This window comes from Uloborus diversus, chromosome 4 (genome assembly GCF_026930045.1).
Source record: "Uloborus diversus isolate 005 chromosome 4, Udiv.v.3.1, whole genome shotgun sequence".
Lineage (NCBI taxonomy): Eukaryota > Metazoa > Arthropoda > Arachnida > Araneae > Uloboridae > Uloborus > Uloborus diversus.
Window position 1 is genome coordinate 44,898,261 of NC_072734.1, and position 25,704 is coordinate 44,923,964.

The 25,704-nt window shown below is 32.7% G+C and overlaps 1 protein-coding gene across 1 annotated transcript; it reads left to right on the forward strand.

Moving 5' to 3' along the window:
* Positions 1 to 4,486: 4,486 nt before the first annotated feature.
* On the forward strand, positions 4,487 to 25,704 carry LOC129220085 (uncharacterized). Its single transcript, XM_054854424.1, has 3 exons — positions 4,487 to 8,913; positions 9,844 to 13,487; positions 25,493 to 25,704. The coding sequence occupies exons 1-2, from the start codon at positions 4,487 to 4,489 to the stop codon at positions 13,484 to 13,486; spliced, it is 8,070 nt and encodes a 2,689-aa protein (XP_054710399.1). The 3' UTR covers position 13,487; positions 25,493 to 25,704.

Genomic DNA, 25,704 nt, shown 5'->3' on the forward strand with positions numbered 1-25,704 from the left:
ACATGACATTTAGCAGGGGTGCCCCCTCCCCCTTCCAATGAAAAATACCCTGTAGGAACCATCCTTCCCCTAAAAATTTCAATAGTGCAGTCTTTGCCATGATCCTCCTTAGGTAGGCACCCCTGTATTTAGTGAGCTTCCAAAAGCCCTACAAAATGATTGTGTTGTTGGTTCCTTTTGAAGGAGTTTCATTTTGTAGGGCTTTTTTTTTTTATTTTCTCCCAGCTCTCCGCAAATTCTACAATGAACTAGTAAAGTCTCAAGAGAGCGGCAGCGGTATTTATGACCCGACGATTTCCGAAAATTTTGTGCTCGCAACATTCTAAAACTGAAAAATTATATTTAAAAAAACAAAACTTTTTTTCGAATGGTTTTTGCATGCAGATTGGAAGAGTTTTTTTTTTTTACGGGGGAGGAGTCGAGCTTCCAAAAATTTCACACCGTCTTCAGAAAATTTTACTTGAGCCCACTTCCGCCCCGGGGAGCAGCTAGAACCTTCGAGTAATCCCAAGTTCTTTTCGAAGCCTTCTGAAGAATAATTTTCCTTTTTTTCCCGAGGAATATGACACTATATCTGGATAGAATTAATTAATTAGCACTACGCAAACAATCTTTAAAAGTCTTAAGTTTGTATGTTGTAGGAGTCCAAAAAAATTAAAGGCCATATTTTCACTTTAACCATAATTTTAAGCCTCACCGATCAGCAGTAACATTCTAGGTCGACATTCAAGGCAAAAAGTAGCCCAATTGTATACTTTTTCAAGATGTTTTGCAACACAGTGGAAATTCAGGAGAGCATTATTGTAATTATATTGTCCCTCTCCTACATTTTCTTATTTTGGCTTTATTTTTATACTTAAAATAGAAGCAAATCTCTTGTAAAAACTTCGATTTGAAAGGAGAACATTCAAGATGTAAAGACAAGGGACTGAATGAAAACTTCAAGACAAAGGAATATTCGAATTGTCGAAAGTCAACTGTATTTGGAATACAATAGTATCTGCATATAGTCGCTCTTTATTATGATTGAATGCACAACTCCATGGATCAAAAAAAAAAAATGGTTCAACGAATTTAATGACTATCTATTGCTTTTTGCTGCTGTAAAATAAGTCTGCCTCTTTAAGAATTTATTTTGCTTGTCATACATATATACCAATCACCTTTAGTCCCAGTTTGGATAACCTGATCGGGATCTCAGGTATCCAAAGTTGCAGTTCAGGAACTGCAGTATTTCAAACATGGCCCATGATCACATCTGTGTTATCTCGGTTAGTAATGATATATTTGAAATTTAAAATACCACTAAATGGTGGTTGACTTCCGTTACATTTTCCAACAAGATTCTGTAGAATGTTGACCTTTAAAATGTGCTTTGTGTTCCTTTTATATATATATATATATAAATACATGGACTTGAATAAGAAAAACTAAAAGTTTTTCAGCCTATGAAGTTGAGTTACTCCAAGCTCAGACTTGCTTGTTGTGTTTTTTTATATTTTAGAGGAATGAAAAGGATGAATATTTATTGATTAACGGTGGGAGTACTATCGTATTCCACATGGTTGGGTCATTTTTAACTGAGAATCGGGTGTCAAAATTGATGAACGAGTTATATATGAAAAGAAAAGAATTAATTTTTAATACTAGATGCATCGATTCTGAGTACAGTGAAGTCTTTGTGAGTTGACCGCTTATGGTGCACTACTTTAGTGGTCAACTTACGAAGAGATTGATTTATATGAATGAGGGCTAATTCAGCGCCTGAAAAAAGTGGTCACCTTCACAGGTTTTACTGCATGTGGATTAGAGTACAGCAATTTTATTTGCAAGTTAATGGCAAGTGGACATCAAAGCTTCAAAAATATTTCAGTAATAATTAGCTTTATGTACTATTTCTCACTATTTTCTAATATATAAGTGTATATTTCTATAATTTTTTTGCTAATTTTGCTAATGTTTTGTTTATTTTGAGTGCTTGTATGCAAACACGTATAGCTTTTTAAAACCCTTGTACATGCAGTCTTTTGTTATACTGAAGTAAAGCCGTTGCTGGAATGTATTCAGGGTGAAGTAATGATAGAAAATTGAAAAATTTCAGCTCATTTTATTGCAGTAATGGTTTTTTATGAATTTTTAAATAAAATGAGGCTACTAAAAAAATTGCCCTGTCTCGTGCGGAGCACTGGTCAAGGGAAAGTGCTGCTGCTTCTTCTTTCCGCTGGTCCTGAACAGTTTAAATTGGGTCCTGGTATGAAGCGTTTAGTTAAAGTTGAGTTTTGATATTTTGTAATGAAATTTGCTGCTCTTTGAATTAAACATAATGCTTCATTAATTTCCTGACTTTTAACATACTACAAGGGTTCTCAAAGTAGGTGTCGTAGGCAGGGCTGCTGAGTCTGTCAGGCTGATTCTGGGGAGTTTGTTATTTTCATCAAAGTCGACTACTCCTCCAGTGCTTGCAGAGTGATTTTGGGGTACAGGAATCGAAGGCTGAAATATTCTCAGGTTAGTCATTTTACCTTGGACTTTTCAGCGCTGGCCATAAGGAGAGGTGAGTGGTGCCATGAATCGTGCATTATGTCAATATAAAATGGAGATCAGTAAAGGGGCCCTATAAAATTAATTCTTCAAAGGGTGCTGCAAATTTGAAAAGTTTGGGAATCTTTGGCCTACTAGGATCCTTTGTTGTAGCCAGAAGATTTTATTAGTTAGCCATATTTTATGTTAAATTTTAATTTAACGTAAAATTATGTTAAATTAAAATTTTAGAATTACTTGCATTGAAGAAAATAAAATTCGTAGCTTTAAGTGGAAGTTTGCATTATTTTACTTACTCTACGATAAAACGCTTGGAGAGGGGGTAGGAGTCTGTCTGTCATTTTCTCTGAAATCCAAGAGGACTTGCTGAGCTTATTTACAAGGGCCTGCAAAAACAGGTAGTTATTTTCCAGTATGGAACCATTTAGCCCTGCATGCCATTCTTACCATAGGAAAAAAGTGAGATTCTATGTAAATGCATCTTCTTAGAATGGCCAACTATAAATACCAATAAATATAATAAAATGAAATAAATTTAATTAGAGTCAAAAACAATTATAAATGTAAAAAAACAGTAAAATCTACTTCAGATAATCGAAATTTTTGAATAATCGAGAATTCATCAATAATCATCTACTTTTAATAATAGTATTGTCATTGAACCGTTATTATGACTATTTTAACTGTTAAATAAATTAAAATTATAAATAAAAAAAATTTTATTCCTGAAACAACATAATAGTTTAAATGGAAGCTTCATCTGGTGTAAATTGGCCATCCTTTCTGTGCAGTTCTATCCCGAAGTTTTCTTTAAAGTATGAGTTCACAAGAAAATTGCATGTTTGCTGAGAGGAAATTTTGGATAATCGTAGAAGTGAAAAAAAAAGTGAAGAAACCTACTTTGGTTAATCGCGGGTCTACTGGAGTTCTGCTTTTGAAAGCTATGTAATGCCTTCATACTTGCAGAATAAACCTTTCCTTTGATATTAGTTTTTGAAAAGTGACTGGGGTAAATCCGAATATTGCAACTGGTTAAACCAGACTCGGTTGATTTTTTGACTTCAATGGTTAGTGCAGTGTGGGTACATATAATGTTTGCAATAACAATCAGCTGACTGGTAATTCATGGGAACACTTCTGGTTGGCTCACTGGAGAGCCCTGGTGAACTGGTTGCTCTACTCAAACATACCTATTAAAAGTCACTTGCAGGAGATACTATTTTTATAAGTGTGAAGTTATGTGGTTGAGTGGGACACCATCTCCCTCCTTTTTAACTTTATTGCTGGTTCCCCCCCCCCCCCTGGGCTTTGACTTAATTGATGCTTGTTTCTATAAATATCCTTCCACCTCCCCCCCCCCCCCCCTACTCCAGAATCAAGTTTGGCTAAATTTCTCTGAAATTTTGTACAAATGTTTCTGCACACTAAAAAGAAACATTTTTTTAAGTGCACAATTTAGTTCTTGGTTAAAATTTGTAAAAATATTTTATTCCACAATTTTTATTTTTATTTTTTTAGGTTGCCATTACCAGATTTCTTCAAACTTAAAGAGGATCAAGACTTGTGAAATATATTGATAATTTTTAAAAGAAACTGCACTCATTAAAGTGTGAAATCGACTGTAACGCTAGTTAATTTGTCTACTGTTACTAAAAAGGGGAAGAATGCAATTTTTTGACTACTGTGAATGCTAAGTTTTACAAAGGAAGCATAATTTTATTCTTGTAGCATGAAAAGATAAAAGGATGAAATGTTCACAAATGATTTGCACAGTTTTGGGATTGGAAAATTTATAGCAGATTTTCAGAATTTTAATTCAGTTCAAGAAAATGTAGCATCTTCAAATTCACAAAATGATCGAGTGGCTGTTGATTTCCCTAAATTTCTAAACTTGACTTGTGAAAAAGAAAGTGTTACATCGACACCTGATAAATTAGTAAAGAATATGGGTCAGGCAAAAAAGAAAAAACGCAAAAGAGTATACTCGCCTCGTAAAAAACGTAAAAAGGTAACCTTAGAGTGTGAAGGGCTAGATACAGATGAAACAGTTAATTGGGATTTGGCAGCACTTGCTAAAGAAGCTACTGGAAAAGGAGAAGATTTTGATTCTTCAAATGCTGATTTGAATGATCTTCCTTTCTTGACAGTAGGACAAGAGCTGGAGAAAGAAATGAAGAAAAATACCCTAACTAAAAATTTGACTGAAACAGAAATCAAAAATGCTTTGAATGAAGAAAAGCTACTTGTTGGAACTTCTTCAAACTTCTCTGATGTATGGCGAATTAATTCCAATTCGAATTTCAACATAACTTTACAAAAAGATCATCGTGTTTCACATAATAACATAGATTCAAATATTACCAAAGGGCAAAATATGTTTCCATCGCTACCAGCTGTGCAAAATAATGCTAAAAGTGTGCAGATGTTGAGTCATGAAGCTCCTCCAACTCTGACTCAAGAAGGGCAAAATTTAAAAGGCTCTGTTTTGAAATCATTGTTGATGCCTAAACTAAAAAATGCATATAAACCACCTAACCCAAAAACGTTTTCAGCATATTTACCAATTAGTTCTTCTATTAGTATGGCAAATCAACGCAGTCTGTTAAAAACATCTGTTAAAGCAGGGCAAAAAAATCCATGTGTTTCAACAGATGCAGCAGTTTTAGTCAGCGATTCAAAGGGTCAACAATATGGGATGACATTTCATCCTAACAGTCCACAGCACTTACCAACAGCATATGCCAAGAATAATTTTATTCACTTCACTAATATGTCTCACAAGGAAACTGATAAAAATAAAATTGCTTCTCATAATAGACCTATCTCTAATTTTCCGACTCAAATGAATTTCCATCAAACTCATTTCCCACCTTTAGTTGATGGCAATGTTAAAACAAACACAACTAGTTTTTGCAATTCATCAAACAAACATATGATTAATGAGCACAATGAATATGTTTATGATATGGATTTTGAAATTGAACCTGAGAAAGATATTTGTGAAAATCTAATCCCGCCAACTTTAATTAAAGAAGAAAGGATTAGTCATGAAGAAAATGTAGGTAATTTTGATAAAGAAGTTCCTAAAATAAATGCAGAAAATGATAGTGATAAAAATCCTTCCTTTCCTGTTGCTTCCAAAGTGTCAGTAACTGGCCACAACATTTGTGATAGTGTAAAATCAAGCGATGTTTCCTCCATTGAAGAAGTGGAAGAAAACTTACCCCTTTCACATTATATTAAAAAATTTCAAAAGGATGGAAACATTGTAACTGCTGTGAAAAAAATTAACTCGCAAAATGTACTTTCTCAGATGACTTCCTCTACATCTTTAATGGATCACATTCCAAACACAAATGCCAAAAAGCAACTAAAAGCAAAGCAGAAAGCAACATATTCTGGAGTTAAAAGCCCCAGGAAAAAAGGTGCAAAAAACAAATTGGACTTATGTTCTGGAAGTGTTGATGAAAGCTGTTCTAGTGCTTCTGTTACAGTGCAAGCTAATAATAGTGCATTTTGTGGGGAAAATAAAATGCCTGAAACATCAAAAGTAGTAAGAAAAAATCTTAACAGCACTTGTGTCATGAAGACAGAAAATGTAGACATGCATGTAGAAATGTCATTTGAAGAAGATGATTGTGATAAGCAATCACATATGGAAAATGTAAAAGATCTATTGGCTTTTACAAATGTGCAAGAACCTATCAATTGTCTAAGTAAAAATGAAGCTCAATCTAAGATAGATTCCCTTCCATTGTTGCCATTTATTAAAACTGAACCAATTTTTAATTCTGAATGTGTAGCAGAAAATACAAACATTCCAGACCATAGCAATGATGTCAAATCTACGTCTGACACTTTAGATAAGTCGCATGAAGTGCAAAAGCAAAATTTTACAGTTGAAAATAATGCAGCTATTTCTACAAAACCGAGCCTTAAGAGGAGAAAAAGGGTGAGAAAAGGTGGTGGAAAGAAAAAAAGCAAAGCTGCTAAGCTTGATAGACAAACAAATAATGATGATAAAATAACTTCAAATGAAAATTGTGCTGATGCTTCAGTGTCATTTGCTTCTGAACTTCCAAACAATAATGCGCCAATTGTTTCTGAAAATGGAAATGAAACTCTTGAGAAAGATGATGCCATAATAAACAGAAATATTTGCAAGCAAAATAATGATTCAATTTCAACTCTTACAGAAGATAGAGTTCATAGTTTTATTGATGAAGAGCCAATCAGTACAAGCTCTATGAATACAATTATTGAAGATGTTGAAACTAAGTCAAATAAAAATCAAAAAAAGAAAAAACGAAACAGAAAGAAAACATCGTGGTATCCTAAGAAAAGAAAAAGTACACCAAAAAAGAAACCTGTAGGTGAAGAGAGCAGTGAGCTAGGTTTAACTGAAATTCCGGGTGAGAAAGCGCAAACAGGAATCACTGCAGAAAATTTTGAAACGCCTAGTTTCAGTGAAAATAATATTCAAAGTAAAGAATCGAAGGAGTCAAATTTGAAGCAAGCTGTTAACAATGTCTCCCAAGTATTAGAAAAATCTCAAAAGGCAGTGTCTATTCTTAAACCCCAAGAACATTTACAGAACAATGCTCTCTCATTAAATCCAAAACATATTAATGCTTCAAAGGCCACAAGCCAGGAAGCTGAGCAGGTCATTACTTCTAGTTCAGTGAATTCAACTTGTAAAGCAAATAACAGTACTGAATTATCTACAGGGAGTGATAGAAGTCAGGTTTCTGAAAATGGTATGCCTCTCCGTTCTGTATCAATAGATGAATTTCGACAAACTTTATCTTCTATTAAAAAAGAAAAAGATGACTCCCCAAAAACTGCTAATTGCAATGAAAATGTGTCAAATTCTGCAAGTTCTCAACTTAATAGTCAAAATGATGTTGTAAAAGATTCATCTAAGTCATCAGATAATGACACTGCACATTCTAGTCTTAGCCTCGTCAATAGATTACAGTCAATCAAAACAGAAAAACCAGACAAAACTATCATGCAATGTATGGATAATATTTCTGGCAAAGCAGCCGAAACTGCCACAGCAACGTTTGTCACTAATGAATTGAATATAGGATTAACTAAAAATTTAAATTTAAGTGAAAGTACCACTAGTCACAAAATAAACCAAAAAGAGGGTGGTGATACTGGCTTGAATCACTTGATCCATAAACATGATGCAAAATCTACTAAAGTGGATAAGTTTCCCCCAAAATCTAATAATTCTGAAAATATTGGACAAAATATTCCATACACTGAGAAAAATACACCAAGCACATCAATTCCAATTAGTCAAGATTCTGCACTGCTTAAAAATTTATCTTTAGATACAAACCTATTGGAGAAATCGGATTTTATAAAAGTATTGCAATCAATTAAGAAAGAGAAGGTAGACGAGGGAAAAACTTCCAAAATTCCTGTAAATAACAAGTTGATTTCTTGTGAGGCCAAACCTGGATCAGTTTTAGACAAAACAGAATCAGATCTAGAAAAGACAGTACAATGTTCTAGCTTGAAAAGTTCTAGTCATGACAAAATTTTGTGCTCAATAAAAAAGGAAATATCCGAAGCTGTTGTACAAAGCTGTAGCAACTCTGAAAATATGAGCAAACATTTTCCAGAGGCAACAAATGCTTCAAATTCTTTGAAGCATACTTTATCAAGTGATAAAGAAATGTTAACACAAGATAAGGAATTAAATTCTAATTGCAGGGAAACTTTAACTGCAAAAGCATTTTTAGAAAAACAAAATTTGACTGATAGTCAATCTAAAAGTTCTCAAAATAATCAATACAACAACAATATAAGTGTTAGCAGTATTCAAGTTAAAAAAGAAAATGATAGAATAAATGCTAAGGCGACTACAGTACCTATGTTTAGTGATTTACAATGTGACCATAATTCACTTTCAAGGGAGGAAACTTATAACAGATGTAGCTCTGTAATAGCTGAAAAATCACTCCCTCTTCCAAGTGAAAATGACACTGCAATAAAATATATGAAGCAAGCTTTGAATGGCAATTCAATGTTGAATACGCCAGAAAGTTTTCCTCAGTTTCATAATCATTTGATGTCAAGAAGCCAAAATTTTACTTCAAATTTACACCAGAGTAATGAACAGGTTTCCTTTGTACATAATAATAATACATATTCTGCTGTGAATGAAGTAGCTGGTATTCCAAAGTTCAATACTCCCTTGATTCTAAACGATTGCTCTCCTTCATCTCAGTATAAGAATGTTTTTGATGATTCAGACTATGCTTCAGATTACAGCACACCTGTTGTACCTTACAGTAATGAGCCTATACACAATCCAGTGCAACCTGTTTCTGCAAAATGTTCCAATGAATTTTTCAAGTATCCTCATCCAGCTGAGATTAATTTGACTAAAAGTAAACCTAAGTTTCGAAACAAATCCAAAATTTATAGTCGAGTTGAGACGGCATCAATGAGTTTGAGTTTAAAAGAAATATCGGAAAGAATGGAGTATTTTGAAAAATATGGCACAAAATCCATTAGTAAATTGGGTGACATTGCGAGAGTAACTTATTACCCACTTTGCAAGCATGAAATTGAATGCTATCACAGAATTCATAATTATGCACCTTCACAAAAATTATTATCTCTGTGTAATCGATCTAAGTCTCCATTAGTTCAAATGACTGCAACAAATGCATTTGAGTTTCAAAATTTAGCAAAACTGAATGATTACCAAGTGCCCAATAAAATTTCTTCAGCATATTCAGAATTTAATGGAATGGAAATGTCATTTCAAGAAAAGAAAGAATCTCATAAAATGATCTCTGATTCGCAATTAGAGGATAAGGCATTTACGCAGGAAGCTAACATTGTAAATCCAGGCATTTCTCCTCTATATAACAGTTATTTGCCTACTAAATATATAAATGATACTTCACATTCAGTACATCCTTCTGGTTCTCTGAACTCAAAGTTTTTGGGAACAGATCCTGCTGTCGATAGTAAAGCTTGGCAGGATATTTTCAAAGCTGTTCAAACACTGAACTCTTTACAACATACACCGTTTGAAACTAAACATTTAAGTAAAAGTGTGGAAGCTTGGAAAGAGAAGTCTGAAAAGTTCCATTCAAATGTTGATGAAAAAATTATCCCTTATGTAGGTATTGGAAGCCAACCAGTTTCAAGTAATACTTACATAGAATCAGGTGAAGAGAACAGAACAAGACATGAGCATGATTTTAAAACAGTTTCAAATGAAAGAAATGATTCAAATTTCTGCAACATTCATAACATTCAGTTTTTATTCAGGCAAATGGCCGATTCTCTTGAATCACGAAATGTTGCCCAGAATGTATATCAGCAAAATAATACTTTACATGCTGTTAGTGAAGAAAAGAAATTAGAGCTTGAACCTTATCCTACGGAATCATATGAGTGGCGACCTATGGACAACTCTTTACCCACTATTGAACAAACTAAGAATATACAAGAAGCAACTGTTCTTGGGCCAAATGAAGATAATCAGGAAATAGCAAAAAATAAAAGTTCTGTCTATGTAGATAAATCTAATTTGATTGATATCTCAATTCAATCTGCTGTTCCGAACGTTAATGTTACTGAACTACAAAAAATTTTAGAATTAGCTGCAAATATAGGTGATGGTAACCAAAAGCCAAAAGAAATGCAAATGTATCGGAATGATCAAGTACAAACAGAAGGGAAGCAAGGGTTTTCCACTTCGGTAGAAACACCTTTTCCTTGTGATATTACTACTACTACTACTAAAGGGGAGGAAAATTCTGAGCTCAATTCCGTTTCTATAGCATGTGATAATGAGCAACCTTCAGATGTTCCTAATGGTTCTGAAAAAAGCAAAATCTGTCCTGTTAGTGAAATTTTGAAGAATAAATCTTCAATAAATGATCTTTCTAATTTCAGTAGCCATACCATGTCAGATAGTGATGATGAGCCTGTTGATAATGATATGTTAGTTGGTAATGAAAGTTGTCATTCAAATGTAGACGAAAGTGACACCGAAACTTTTGATAACTTAAAAGAAGATATTGGGAAACAAAAGGAAAATAGAAATGCAGATGAAAGAGCCTCTCCACCTATTCCTCAATATAAAAGCAAGTGGGAAAAAATCATGGAAAGAAAAGCTCTTGAAGCTGACAGTAAAGAGAAAAACAAAGTGAATGAACATTTATTGAAAGATTGTTTTCCTGTGTCTGCTAAAATTTCCAAAAACAAAAAGACTGTTGATTTGAATTCTGACCTCTCTGCAATTTCTGAAAAAAAGAAAAAACATAAAAAAAGTAAGCATGAGTCAAAGAAGCATAAATCCAGTAAAGAGTCTAAAAAGTCACGTTCTGCCAAATTAAAAAAGCCAACTGAAGGTCCAACACCAGAATCCAATACTAAATCAAATGTTTCTATCGTGAAAACATCTGATATGAAGGATTTAAAGAAATCAAATACTTCTAAATTGACTGAAAATCCTAAAATTTATAAACTTCAGAAAACTACAAATAAAAAAACAGCTATAGGACATGAAAAACAAGATGAACAATCAAAACTTTCTGTGACTAAACATAGTAGCAAAGAAGTGAAACAAAAATGTAAAAATAAATCCATTGATGATGGATCAGAATTGTTTAAACCTGATCCAGTTGTTCTAAAAACTGATGAAACCAACTCATCCAGACGCTTCTATGGCAAGAGAATAACTAACCGAGGCAGTTTCCTCACTGAGTCAAGTGACAAACCTTCAAAAGCTAAACCTGTTGTAATAAAGAAAACAGTTGCCAAATCCAAAAGTGTACCTTCTGTTCGTACAGAAGAGTATCATTCCATAATTGAATCTCCAGATGTAAATATTCATTCTTTTTCTCTTATGCAAAATTCCAAACGTTCTGTTATAAGTGACTACAGGAATATTTCACCTACTTGTTCAAATAGACCTGTTATAAATGACTACAGGAATATTTCACCTAGTTTTTCAAATAGACAGAATATGACTTTAAATCCCACAAATTCTTTTACATCATTTGATAAATATGCTTATGAAAAAAGCCAAGTTAATGGCTTTGAAGATTTTCGTTGTTTGTCTCCTCAAGATTCTCTAGATTCACTTCCTTCAGTTTTAAAACTAGCTCATGATAAAAATGAAAAACCCCAGTCTCAAAATAACTTAAGAACTGAAAATTATTTGGCAGAAGAGTCATTTTCTTCTCTAAGTTCACAAAATTCACATCAAGCGCCAACATTACACTCCAAAGAGTTTGAAATGTTGTCAAATTTAATGAATTTCAATAAAAAACCTCTTAATCAATCATCTCCAGTATTTGAAACTTTTACTTTTGCACCCACCTCATCACTAGGAAATTCTTCACCTTTTGACGATGACTCTAAAAACTTGATGTCTCCCTTATTTTCTGAAACCTTAAATGTGCGTCAGTCTAATTCGCAATCTGTCCGATTAAATTCTGGAAAATGTATTTGCCTCCCTCCTAGGGACTTGAAATTAAAAGTAGGGCATACTATTATCGACTCATTGAATGTTTTGTTACTTATTCTTGAATGGAATGTTGATTGGCTTTTCCAACAAAAAAATACTCTTGATCCTCCTCCGATATCAAAGACCTTACATAAAGCGTCTGACAAATATGAATCTTATGAGGAGTACTACAACACATTATTGCCTTTGATGCTGTTGGAAACATGGCAAAGAATCTATGTCTCGTGGACTCATTTGCAACAAGCTCACCCATATTTTTGTGAAATTCTCTCTTACTGTGAAGAAAGTAGCTACATAACTGTTGAATGCCAAACAGCATACAATGCTCATGATCATGACAAATCTCTTTTTCCGGAGGAAGGGAATATAATAATGGTCAAATTTACGACTAAAACGAAAGGTGTCATTAAAATACTAGGTTATGTCACCAGTGTTAAAATTAGACCATTTAATGCGGCTACTGACACAAAAAATTTTTCTAATAAAAATTTAAAGAATATTAGAGATGATCAAATCCATATGTTAAAATTAACTTTTATGGGAGCTTATGCATCTGATGATTTTGATAGAAAACAGCCAATTCGAGTACAAGTTCTCTGCAATATCAAATCGACTTTAAAACAAAATGACGCTTTGCTTTTTGTAGATAAATCGCCTTTGCATCGAAATATTCTGAATCCATTAGATAGTGGACTATCTACAGTAACTCTTCCACCTCGTAACATACTGAAAGAACCTGATCGAGTTAATGAATGTCTGAAGGAAATTATTAAAGGCATTGTGTCACCTCATCCTATTCCTTTACTTACTGTCATAAAGTTACTGCCTTCATCGGATCGTTTGTTAGTTCTTCCTCACCTCATTACAAAAATGAAAAAATCTTATAGAACTAAAGTTCTGTTGTGTACTAGAACTGCTAAAGCATTAGGTGATGTTGGTCTTTCCCTAGTGAAACACCAATTAAACGTTGTTGTTGTTGGTAAACGAGCTGACACACATGTCGGATTGAGAAAATATTTGCTTGATGATCTTGCTGTGGGTGAAATCAATAAAAACACTGATGCAGAAGAAAGTTTGCTGAAAGGAAATTTGCAAAAAGAGCACATCAAACCTGATCTGCTCATAAAAGCAAAGCAAATAGTATTGACTGAATGTGATGTGATTTTATGTAACATTCGCAATAGTCATGATGACCTGATGGCACAAACATTTTATGACAATGAGTGCATTGCTCATATGTGTTGCATAGTTGATGAAGCTAACTTGTGTACAGAACCTGAAACACTCATTCCATTGATGAATGGAATAAGCAAACTTATTTTAATTGGTGATCCTGATGTTCCAGCCAAAGTTTGTTCGAAAACAGCTATAAATTTAGATTACAAACGTTCATTATTTCACAGAGCTTATGATTTGGATTTAATTTCTGATTGAGGTAATTAATTTCCTTTAACATTTTAGTAAATTTTCCTTTTACTTTGTGTTATTTTTCATTTTTATTAAATGTTGTTCAAGCATCATAATTTCAAATTGCCATTTATTATAATTTATTATAAAATATATTTAAATTTTTGTTGTAGCTTCATTTATATGTCTGTTATTGTTTGTTTAATAGCTATCATGATCTTTCTAGATCTCTGTCCTTCTTCACTAAATTATTCAAAAAATTGTATAATGAGTTGAATTTATTTTTTAAAAAATATTTTAGAATGCATATGTTGAAGGGAAAAGATGGTTCCTTGAAAAAAAAAAAAAAAAAAAAAAACAAGACTAGCTTTACTGTTAATGTTTGTGCTTTGTAATTTTTTTGAACATATGATTTATTTTAGTCATTTCAAGAGTTTTAAAAGTATTTTAAGTATTTTGGCATATTTTCTGCTAATTTGTGTCTACAAATATTTAGAACCATATCGTTGCCTCAGAGCAACAGTAGGATATCAGTGTTACTCCTGGGATTAGTTGTCTTAGTGTTGCTCTGAGGAGACAATATGTAGCTTGGAAGTTTTTGCAGTAGTTTTTTTAAATTGCTTGATTTTATCTATATACTCATTGTATGATTGATTCCTAAAATCTGTTAAACATTTAAATTCATAATACTATAGTTAGTGAAAATGATGATATCATGTAATCTAATTACAAGTAGAAACATAAAATTTTATTACAGCAGGAACAATGTTATAGCCATTTTAAATTATGATAATTACAAACTTGATGAATGCTTGCAAAGTATTTAGGTTTTTTTTATTCATTGTTATAGATGCTTTTAAAAACACATGATATTTTTGTAATCAAAAGTTTTTGTTGTATATTTTTATTCATTGTTATAAATGCTTTTAAAAACACAAGTTATTTTATTTCAAATCAAAATACACTGAAAAATGTTTAACATGATACTGGGGGACTGAAAGTTATTTTTTTTTTTGTTGAAATAGTTGTTAAATTCCACAGTGGGGAATACTTTTGCTTTGTGCATTTTGCCATTAACATCAATCTTTTGTGAAGTAATAAGGTTTTTTTTTTTTGTGACAAACATAAAAACTGATGTATATTTTGAAATTAAATTTTCCTTATATTAGACAAAAGCAGTGGCGTAGCTAGACGATGCGGTCCGCCCCTTGCGTCACTTTTTGGAGTTGGGGGGGGGAGGGGGCCGCAATTTTACACTTTTGATGCGAAAAATTTCTTTTTACTGTCAAGGTTGACTATTGCAACAATAAGTTTAATATGGAAACAACAAGTTTCATATTCTTTCGTTTTTTGATTAAGCTACACCTTGATTTCAAGAAAGTTTCTTGGAAATCACCTTGTTTTTAAAAAAAAAAAAAAAAAAAAAAACACTTTTTTTGAAAGAAAGTGGCAACAAGCTTAAAAGAAGAAAGGACTAAATGGTGGGTGATTCCTTGCTCATTTTCAGGATAGCATATCAACAATTGCTTTCATTGGTAATTGATTACAAAATTTTCATTAAGACAAAATGAATTTATGTTCATTTTATAAAAACACTTATTCACAACTCAAATAATGATTGCTTGCGTTACTGTTTTATATCAAAATTCCTTTAAACAATGAGTTTCACATTTAGTCATTCATTTTAAAGAAAGGTAATCAGTAAAATATGTCTAGGCAAAGCCATTTACATCAAAAGTAATATTTTTGATTCAAGCTTTTTCTTATGAGTCACAGTATGGTTAATCGAATGTAAAAAGGGCCTCTTTATCTTATTGCCCTCTGTCAGTGAAAATGAGAATTATCCAAATTTGGTAATATAGCAGTACCGGATCTTGAAGGGGGTGGGGGGGGGGAGACTTACTCCTACCCTGGGTGGCAACTTTTCTCTTTGAGAAACCAAATTGACCCTGAATTTGCATTTCTAAAACATTAAATTAGGAAAATTTCCCCGACATTTATGCTCCTTCCTACTGTAACAAAGCTTAAAATGCATTTTCAGAACTTTAATTTTGAAAATTTTCCGGAGGAGAGCCATTTACCATCCCTTTCTCCTTTAACTTGGCTAAGCATAGCTTAACACAGTGGTTTGGAGGGCTCTATTTTCAACCATACCACCCTTTCTCGCTGTTTAACGTCACCAAAGATGGCTTTAAAATATGTTTTGAGCCTGGAGAATTTGCACCCACCAAAGACAGCTTAAAATTGTGTTGCTAAACACTCAATAAATGTCTCATTTTTCGGGAAGAGCAACCGAACCTTTCTATTCTTTAAAGTCACCAAATAGCCCAAAAGTGTAGTTTCAGACCTTGAGTCTCAAAACATTTCTAAGGGATAACACCCACTCAGCACTTCAAACCTCATCTTTTAGCCTAATATTAAAATTTTGAAACTTCAGTTTCAAAAATTTCTTGAGGGTCTTTGTCGGAGTTAGGGGAGACCCTTACACCGCTAGATACAGCCTACATTTGCGTGTTTCTCAGTTTAGTTGAAAAACTGTCCAGACAGAACGCCCCTGAACCTCCCCCAATGTCTTCACTTATCCAAAGATAGCCTAAAATTGCTTTTTTAACACTTCAATTTCTGAAAAATCCCTTGAGAAGTTCCGACCATCTAAAGTTACCAAATAAAGCATGAAACTAATTTTAATTTTGAAAAAAAAAGGCGGGAACTCCAAGACTCTTTTCTATGTGCATTACTAAAAATTGCCTGAAATTCTCAATTTTGACTTACATTTTGTAATTTTTTGGTGGGGCTATGAATTCCTTTTTTTTCTCTTCTGCAATAAAAATAAGAAGGAAAAAAAATCAGTTTCTTTTCTTCTTTGTTAAAATCTTATTAAAACACTTTGGACTCTTTAATATATTAACTATTTCTCATCAAAAGGGCGGCAAATTAAGGAACCGCTCCGGGCGGCAAAAAATGTAGCTACGCCACTGGATAAAAGTAGGAACTTTTTGTAGCTGTGTTTACTCAAATTTGAGTTTTCTTGGAAAAATGGACTTACTTTTAATTCCAAAAACGATAGCTAGCAGCATAAACACAACTTGGATTAGGGATTTTTTTTTCTTTTCTTTTTTTATTGATGTGTGCTTGTGTGTCATTTGTTTATACATAACATTAATTTTTAACTGTGAGAGCCATAATATATATATATGTATATGTTTTTTAACTAGGTTATTTTCTAGAAGTACTTTCAAAAAATCCTCATTTAAAAATAATACTTCCTGAATTTTAAGGAGGCCCGGGCCTGGTTCTTCTGTATAAATTTGAACCTTACTTTTTTTTTTTTTTTTTTCAATCATGTAGTTGAGACTTGTAGTTTTAATTTGTCTTTTAAGTTACTAAGCAAGATTTTATCCTCATACATTTATTTTTAGCCTGGGCAATAAATGTTTGGAATAGGGTGCAAAACTTTAATTCTTTTGAAATATCAGTGGAAGAGGGGAAACAAAATTTCTTCTTAATTATTATATCCATTTTATTGCACATAATCATATTTACTTTTTAATAAACATTTCGAGTTTGACAGTATTAAAAGTTAGTGCAACAAACTTATTTTTAAAAGCCTCAAAAATATGCTTAGCTGCCAAACAAGTCTTTTTAAACTTAAATATCAATCTTTATTTATGCAAAAATACAATGACAAATTTGATCTATCAATTTAATTGACAAATTAGATGTATCAATTTTATTTTCAAAATGCTTTTTTTTTTTTTTTCAATATGTAAAGTTACATCTTTGCTTCTTTTCTTTTGAATTATTCAGAAGAAAATAAATATAAATATCTTTTTTTTTTATGTGATACTGAATCAGATGATGCATCCTAAATTGGCAGCAACATACAAAATGTCAGTTTGGAAATCTAGAACTCTAGGAAAATATACTTAAATCTAAAAATTTTAATTAAAACATTGGAATATTTTGAATTTTGTGATTGCTATGTTTAACACAGTTGTGCCGGCTTGCTTTTTTTAAATGCTGTTTTTTAAATTTAGTGTGAAAAATGTAAATAATACTGCCTAAAATTTACCTTCTGCACATTCTTCTATATTGAAGAAAAAAATGAGATATCTCACGCGGGAGAAGAAACCACAAAATTGGGCAGATTCTGAATGTGTTCTGTGGTCTTGATTTTTATCTTCATGAAATAGGAAAAATTACTTCTTTAGTAGGGTCGTGGGCACTTGAAACAGCTTACTGAAAGAGGTGGTTATGAGGAAGGGGATGGATAGCTTTAAGAGGGCCATTGATCTTCATTGGGGACTCCTAAACTGACTAGGACCAGCCTAGCTGGGCAGAGAGCCTGTTGCTGGTCATCACATATGTATTTCTTATTGAAAAAAAAAATTAAATGCCATTTCTTGTAGATTTGACATTGACACAAGTCAGAGTTAAATATTACTGAATCAAAATGAAATGAATTCAAAGCGCAAATATTTTTACCAGGGCTGTGGAATGTAACTCCAATTCCTGGAATTTTGCAGACTCCAACTCTAACTCCCCAAATTCAGTGCAACTCCGCAGCCTCGGCAGAAAGAGACTCGAAGCGAAATTGACCAGCTCAGACACTTGGAATTTTAAAGCTTTTTGCTCCCAAATCCAACTCCTTTACTTAAAAATCAGTTTGACTCTGACTTTACAGCCCTGGTTTTTGCTGTGAGAGACTGATTTTTGAGATGATTTGCTTTTATTTTCATTGAACAGTTTTAATTTATTTCATTTTTGGCAATTGAAAATAAAAGGAAATTCAGAGTGATTTTAATTTTTAAAAGGAAGAAAGAGGTTTGCATATAATTTAATAAAAATATCATTTAATTGCATTATGATTTTTTGCATAGATGATTTATTTAGAAGGACATTTTATTATTTTTTTTAATGAAAAATACTTTTTTCTTTTACTTTTTGGCAATATGGGGAGGGAGGAGAATAAAACCAGAAGTGCTTTATTTTTTTCAAAAGAAAGAGCAACAAATGCTTTTTTTTTTTTTTTTTTGATGTGCTTTTTTTTATTTATTTATTTGTTTTGTTTTGTTGAATCAATTTAATAACTTTTTATTGGAAAAAAAATACATAGCTGCATTGTTTGATGCTACTACTTTATTTGCCCATTTATTTATTTTTTACATATCTGTTTCATCAGATAAGAGAGGCCTATTTTGTTTTTAGAAATCAGCTTTAAATGTTTGAAAGGCATGTTTGATATAATTTGCTGCTTTTACTATAACTGAGAGATTATATGATCCGATGCTAGAAAATTGATGTTTGTATACAGGAAAGTAGGCTCGTTTAGTTCTGGGAAAAACTTCTTGCTTTATAAATGCAAAGAGGTCTGGAAGTGGGACTACCCCCTCCCTCCCCCTTTTACTTTCAACATTCTTTTAGTTGAATGACCATCCGTGTTCTAACTAACACAGCCGAATTCTGCGCCATGTTCTCACAATTATTTTGCTAACGTCTTTACCAGCTCCCTTTATCTGTCCTATCTTGGAAGTTACCTGTGACTTCAAGAAGTCTCGATCTAATGATGCTATCAGACAATGCTCTCAGGGACACCCCAATGTGAGGTCACTGCGACCTCCCAAAAAATCCTTGTTCAGAAAATTTTGTCTGATGATTCCGCAAATTTAGGGACATAATTGCACGATTTCGATTTTTAATGCTTGAATGTCCCTTTCCATTAGATGCTTGCATACCTGCATTTTATCATTTAGCAAACTTTGGAATGCAAAACAGCAAATTGAGAATGTCCGCACTCCCAAATATTTTAGTTCGGAGCAACCCTGAATGCTCTTTGGGGTTTCATAAAGCAACAAGTAAGAAGCATGCAATGCAGGAATTACAAGCAGCTGTGAAATATGACTGCGTAGTATCTCAACAATACCTTTGTGTGAACATGGCACTGAATTCAGCAGTGTTGCTGCAAGGATGGTGTTCATACTGATAGTCACGTCTCTTAAGACGTAAAAGTAACTGTGTATATTTGAGTTTTGAAGGGAAACCACAGCATAAGTAACTGTATAACTAACATTCAACCGTAACATAATGTTGAAAATAAAAGGAAGGTTTAACTGTATTACAAGAATTATGGAGGAATGAAAAGCAGTAGTGCCATCTGTTGATTGGAAACAGAAATATTATTATTTCGTTGCCATACAAAACCCGGCTTCTTTTGGATTCGTTCAGTGCAAACCTCATCTTTTTATCATCTTTTGTTTTCAAATTATTCACTTTTAAAGTTGGTCCTGACTTTTGGATCACCCTTTGTATAGATAATGCATATACTTGAGTGAACTTTTGCTCATAATTAAAATGTTCATACTTTAATTAATCAAATTAGTATGTATCAGAGCAACCAGAAAGAAAAAAATAGTAACACTAACTCTCTAAAACAATTAGAGAATTCTTTGCTGGTAAAAAAAAATAAATAAAAATTATTCCAGGAACAATAGATGTAAAAATAATCATAATCTTTTTAACATTTCACCCCAATGATGTTTCATATGGCAAATACACAGGATAGCATTTGTAAAAGTATGTGATCCATGTCACAAGCCAGGGTGAAGCTTGCCCAGCTTGTTGAGGGTTGATATTGGAATAATGTAGATTGCATAGGGTAAATTAATGGCACATGAATAAAACTTAATTTGGGGCCCACCTTGGCTCTGGGCAGCCCTGTATATGTAAAGGATTTATTTTTGTTATTTTTATTCAGAATTAATTCCCACATCATTTGCGTAATCCAAACTTGAATTTTATCAACATGAAAAATCTTACTTACCTCCCAAGGAATGAATGGTAAATTAACATGAACCTGCTGTTTTCCTTCAATGTCTGTATTTTAGCATTTAAGTTAATGAAAAAGAAATTGTATATAGTGTGGCTCTGATAAGATGCTTTGCCTTGGACAAGTTCATTTGTGTTTGGGGAGAAATCAGAAGTCATCTGATCAGAGCCAGACTACTTGTATACTATGAGGTATTTGTAAATACATTTGTTATTTCTCATTGCAATCCTGCTCACTATGCAATGTGTGATCTAGATAAGTGGTTTATGTTTGAAGTTGTCTATCTTTTTTAAATACTTTAAGAAATCTGTAGATACTATTCTGTGCCACATTTTTATTGATCTATTATGTTGTGGAATTCGGTTTTGGCAAGAGTGAAGGTTAGAAGTATCGGGGAATTAATCTATATCGCCTATTAAAGAGAATCTGTTCCTAAAAGCAAGCACCCTTGTAGCAGGATTATAATTTTTTTTTTTTTTTTTAAATAATGTACCACTTTCAAAATGATGCTTAAAAAAAATACTGTTCAGAATGAATTTCAATTTGAGCTGAATATTCTTGAAAAAGGGGGAGAATGAATGGCATATAAGAAAAGAAAGGATTGAAAATCATTTATCAATAAATAGATGGTGGCAAAAATGTTTTTAACGAACATGTTTCACTCATTGAGAGAACAAAATTCCTCAAAAATTGAGTCAATTATGTTTTTAATATTTTTTAACAATTATTTTAATCTGCGCAGTTTCAATTTCATTTTTTACGCTTCTGCACACGACATCACAAATGATGAAATGCCATTCACTGATGCTGTTAACGCAGAGCGCAATATTTAATTCGTTTCTTTACTCACATGAACTGGCAATTTTTGTGGTTGAGAGTAAGCGTAAAGTGCAATATACCGCTTCTCCTTCTTCAAGTATATATATTCATTTCAAATTTGCAATCATTCTGACCAATGATTCTTCTTTTACTTCATTTTGAAAGTGGGATTTCAACTATAATCATCCTATATTTTTTATTTATTAATTTCTCTTTTCTCTGCTCCACTTAGCTCTCTTCTTCCTTGAAAACCATATGACAGTGAAATAATGAAAAAAAAAAATAATAATAAGTAGCAGTCGACAGAACATAGTAAAAAAGTTTTTTCCCTCTTATCACAGTTATTGAAATACTAGAAAGTCGCCCGTTAAGGTATGACGGGTGAAAATTGCTTTACTCTTCTACATTTGAACGAAGCAACTGCCTGTTAGCTGATATTCGAAATTTTAACCCTAACTCCAGTGGATAGCGTTAATTTTCAACCACTTTTTGATTCTTCATTCCCCTAAAATGACTGTCTTACCATTAAAACAGTTAAGTTACCGGATCGAGTTCAGTCTTGTCACAATAAAGCTTTTCCTTGCATGTTAAACATTACCAAAACATTTTATCAAATTATCATGCCGTGGCGCGTGTTTCATTGTTGAAATTCGAGGATTACTCGATCATTGGTTAGTATTTATATGAGGATGAAGTCTTAAAGTCGCCGAAATTTCAAAAAAAGTCGCCAAATATAGTGAGTTTCGGTAAGAAACGAAAGATACCTTTCTTACACTCTGCAGATGGATGGCTTTTGCAGCCTGTCGAGTCGAGTGGTACCTTCCATTTCTCGCCAAATATTTGCTGATTTTTTTTTTTTTTTTTTTTTTTTTTAAATTTCAGTAGGCTTTTAAGATTTGCTTATGTCCCTATGACGGGGAGAAGAGTGCAAATAATTTATGCATCAAAAAATGCCTCAATATGCTCTTTCGATTGGTACCTATTTAAATTGGTTTCATAATTACACTATTCTTGTGGTTGCATTGAAAGACTCGCTAGTTTTTAAAAGATGTATTTTTTTTTTCTGTGAACTTCTAATTTTAATATTATGAATATTGATGGTTATTTTTACGCAAAACTGCATCAAAAATTCTTTACTACATGAAAGTGAAATTTATGTTTCTGCTTTTGCTCTGATCTGAATCAAAATTGATCTGCTTATAGAGTCATTCCACGTCAACTTACCTAATTTTTCAAATCGTCCCCGCTCGAATATCTCCTATTTAGATAAAACTTTATAGAGGTATAGAGATGTCTTTGAAACTAACCTATGCACATTTTCAGCTTCCAAGATCCAAATCCTAAGAATCTAGGATCTCCGAAAAATTTGATCCAAAATGGGGGATCAGCTTTTTGTGTCAAATTGCCAAATTCAGACGAAGTTTACAAAAATAATTCTCACGCCGGAAGCCTGAAATTTTAGGCACCTAAAGTACAATTGGCCATTAATGTATTCAAGTATTTTTGAATTTGAGCTCGTTTGATTTTGTGTAACATGCGTGTAAACTTGTGAAAAAGCTTTTCTGGATTTTAGGTTGTCATAAAATCTGAACAAAAATAATTCAAAAGCTCATGCTTCGTGAATCTGTTGTAAAAATACTTGTTTTTAATGGGTTACAGTTGCAGAGCTTAAATATGTATTTTCTAAAAGATATTGTCAGCTAAAGTGGCTATCAAAACCGTTCAAGTGAAAAATAGCCTATTTTCAAAGCGCTATAGCTCAAGTTTGTCACATCGCATCTTTTTTTCCTCAAATCCATTAGAAGGAACAGATTTTTTCCTTTCAAAATGAGGTTTTTTTTTTTTTTCGATGGTGTTCTTTCGTTTAAGGATAAAAAATTGAGCTCGAAAATCTGTCTCTCGTAACGAATTTACCAAGTTTAAAAGCAGGTTGTGGAAAATTTTATTACCCTGGAAGCCTGAAATTTTAGTGACTTAAAGTACTTTTTGTTGTCAATATGTTCTACTTTTTTTATGAATTTGAGTTCATTAACTTTTGTGTAGCACGCAGGCAAAGTCTCAAGAAAAACGCAGGGGAGAAACTTTTTCCTGGATTTCAGAATGTCATAAATTCTGAGCAAACATGATTCAAAAGCTCGTATTTTTTAATTCTACTGTCAATATGTATATTTTTAACGGGTTATAGTTGAAGATCGTAAATAATGATTCTCTAAAAGATATTGGCATCCAAAGAGGCTGTCAAAATTAATGCGCTGTAGCTGAAGTTAGTCACCTTGCATCTTCTTTTCGTTGGTACCATTAGAAAGAACATATTTTTTCCTATAAAAAAAGTTTTTTTTTCACGATTGTGTTCTTTCAGATAAGCATATAAAAATGAATGATTTTGCAACTGATATGATAGAAGATGATTATAAAATTTGATGGAAGAAATTTATCTTATCTGATGCATCAGTCTGCTTTCAGAACAAGATATTTTTCTGTTTCTATCATTTTTAATTCGCAGAAGAAATTTTGAAAAGAGAATTAAAAAAAACCATTTCGGACTAATAACAGTTACAAAATCTCTATTAGTTTCCCATGTCATTCAGCATTCTTTACTTATTGTAGAACGAGATTTTCTCGCAATCGACAAACAGTATTTCAAGCTCATTTTTTTACGCTCATCTGAAAGAAAAACTTTTTATAGGAGAAAATATGTTCTTTATCATGACACCAACGAAAAGAAGATGCAAGATGACAAACTTGAGCTACAGCGCATTAAAAATGGGCTATTTTTCATGTGACCGATTTTGACTGCCGGTTTAGATGCCAATATCTATTAGAAATTCAGTATTTACGCTCTGCAGTTATAACCCTTTAAAAACATGTATATTGACAATAGAACTACAAAGTACGAGCTTTTGGATCATTTTTGTTCAGAATTTATGACATTCTAAAATCCAGGAACAGGTTTCTCCACTGCATTTTCCTTTCGATTTAGCATGCGTGCTACACAAAAGTTAATGAACTCAAATTCATAAAAATAGTAGAACAAGTTGACAACCAAAAGTACTTTTAAGTCCCTAAAATTTCTGGCTTCCAATGTAATAAAACTTTCCACAACCTGCTTTTTTAAACATGGCAATTCGTTACGATAGACAGAATTTCGAGCTCAATTTTTTATCCTTAAACGAACGAACACCATCGAAAAAAAAAACTTATTTTGAAAGGAAAAAATCTGTTCTTTCTAATGGATTTGACGAAAAAAAGATGCGATGTGACAAGCTTGAGCTATAGCTCTTTGAAAATGGCTATTTTTTTTCTCTTGAACGGTTTTGATAGCCACTTTGGATGACACTATCTTTTAAAAAATACATATTTAAGCTCTGCAACTGCAACCCATTAAAAACAAGTATTTTTACAATAGAATCACGAAGAACTAGCTTTTGAATATTTTTTTTCAGATTTTATGCTAACCTAAAATCCAGGAAAAATTTTCCATATCGCACTTTTTCACAAGTTAACGCACATGCTACACAAAATCTAACGAGCTCAAATTCACAAAAATACTTGAATATATTAACGCCAATTGTACTTTAAGTGCCTAAAATGTCAGGCCTCCAACGTGATAAAATTTTCTATAAACTTAGTCTGAACTTGGCAATTTGACACAAAAAGGTGATCCGCCATTTTGGATCACATTTTTCGGAGATCCTAGATCGTCAGGATATGGATCTAGGAAGCTGAAAATTTGCATAGGTTAATTTCAAAGACATCTCTACACCTCTATAAAGTTTCATCCAAATCGGAGATGGTCGAGTGGGGACCTAGGAATCCCTCAATATTAATTTAAAATCGGTTTTTCAAGGGAGAGGGTGTTTTTCACTTGTTTTCTAACAGCACTAAACTCGAGATGATTTAACAATATCTTCGCAAAGAAAGAGCCATTTAAGCCATAAAAATGCGTTTTAAAATAATAGCTCCGTTTGTAAACATCCCACCAAGACGAGACCGGGCTATCCATGATCCCTTTATTTTCTTTAATTGTTTTCAATATAAATTTTTGGTTTGGTCTTCAGCACGCTTTTCTTCTATAAAACGTTACGAGTGACACACATACGATCCAATTTTAAAAGTAAAATTTTGTACATAATATTTTTTCTTCACTCTTGCCCTGATTCTCCAGCCATGCACTTTTTTATTATTATTGTTAACTGCTGCCTGTTTTATCTTTCAATTGTGTCCAATTCATTTATGGTGCTATTATCATTGAAAAATTGTATTTTTTTGTTGCGTTGTATGTATGTGCATGAACAAATTTCTTTTCATTTTGTTCCTAATTAAACAGCTTTTGATGTATCTGTTTTGTTTATTAAACTATCATATTTCCGTGTCCGTCTTACTTTTAGGAAACAGTTTAGCGAGGTTGTTGAAATGTTGTCTGCCCGTGATTAACATTGACGCCAGTGATCCGTGCAGCATAATTTCGGACTCAGAAATACAGAAAAGATCCATAATCAAGTCTTTCTTTTTTGTCAATGTAAACTACGCTGATCAAGAACAACTTCGGTCATTCTCATAATTGGGAAGAAAAGAAACAAGTTGCTATTTCGCAGCTAAG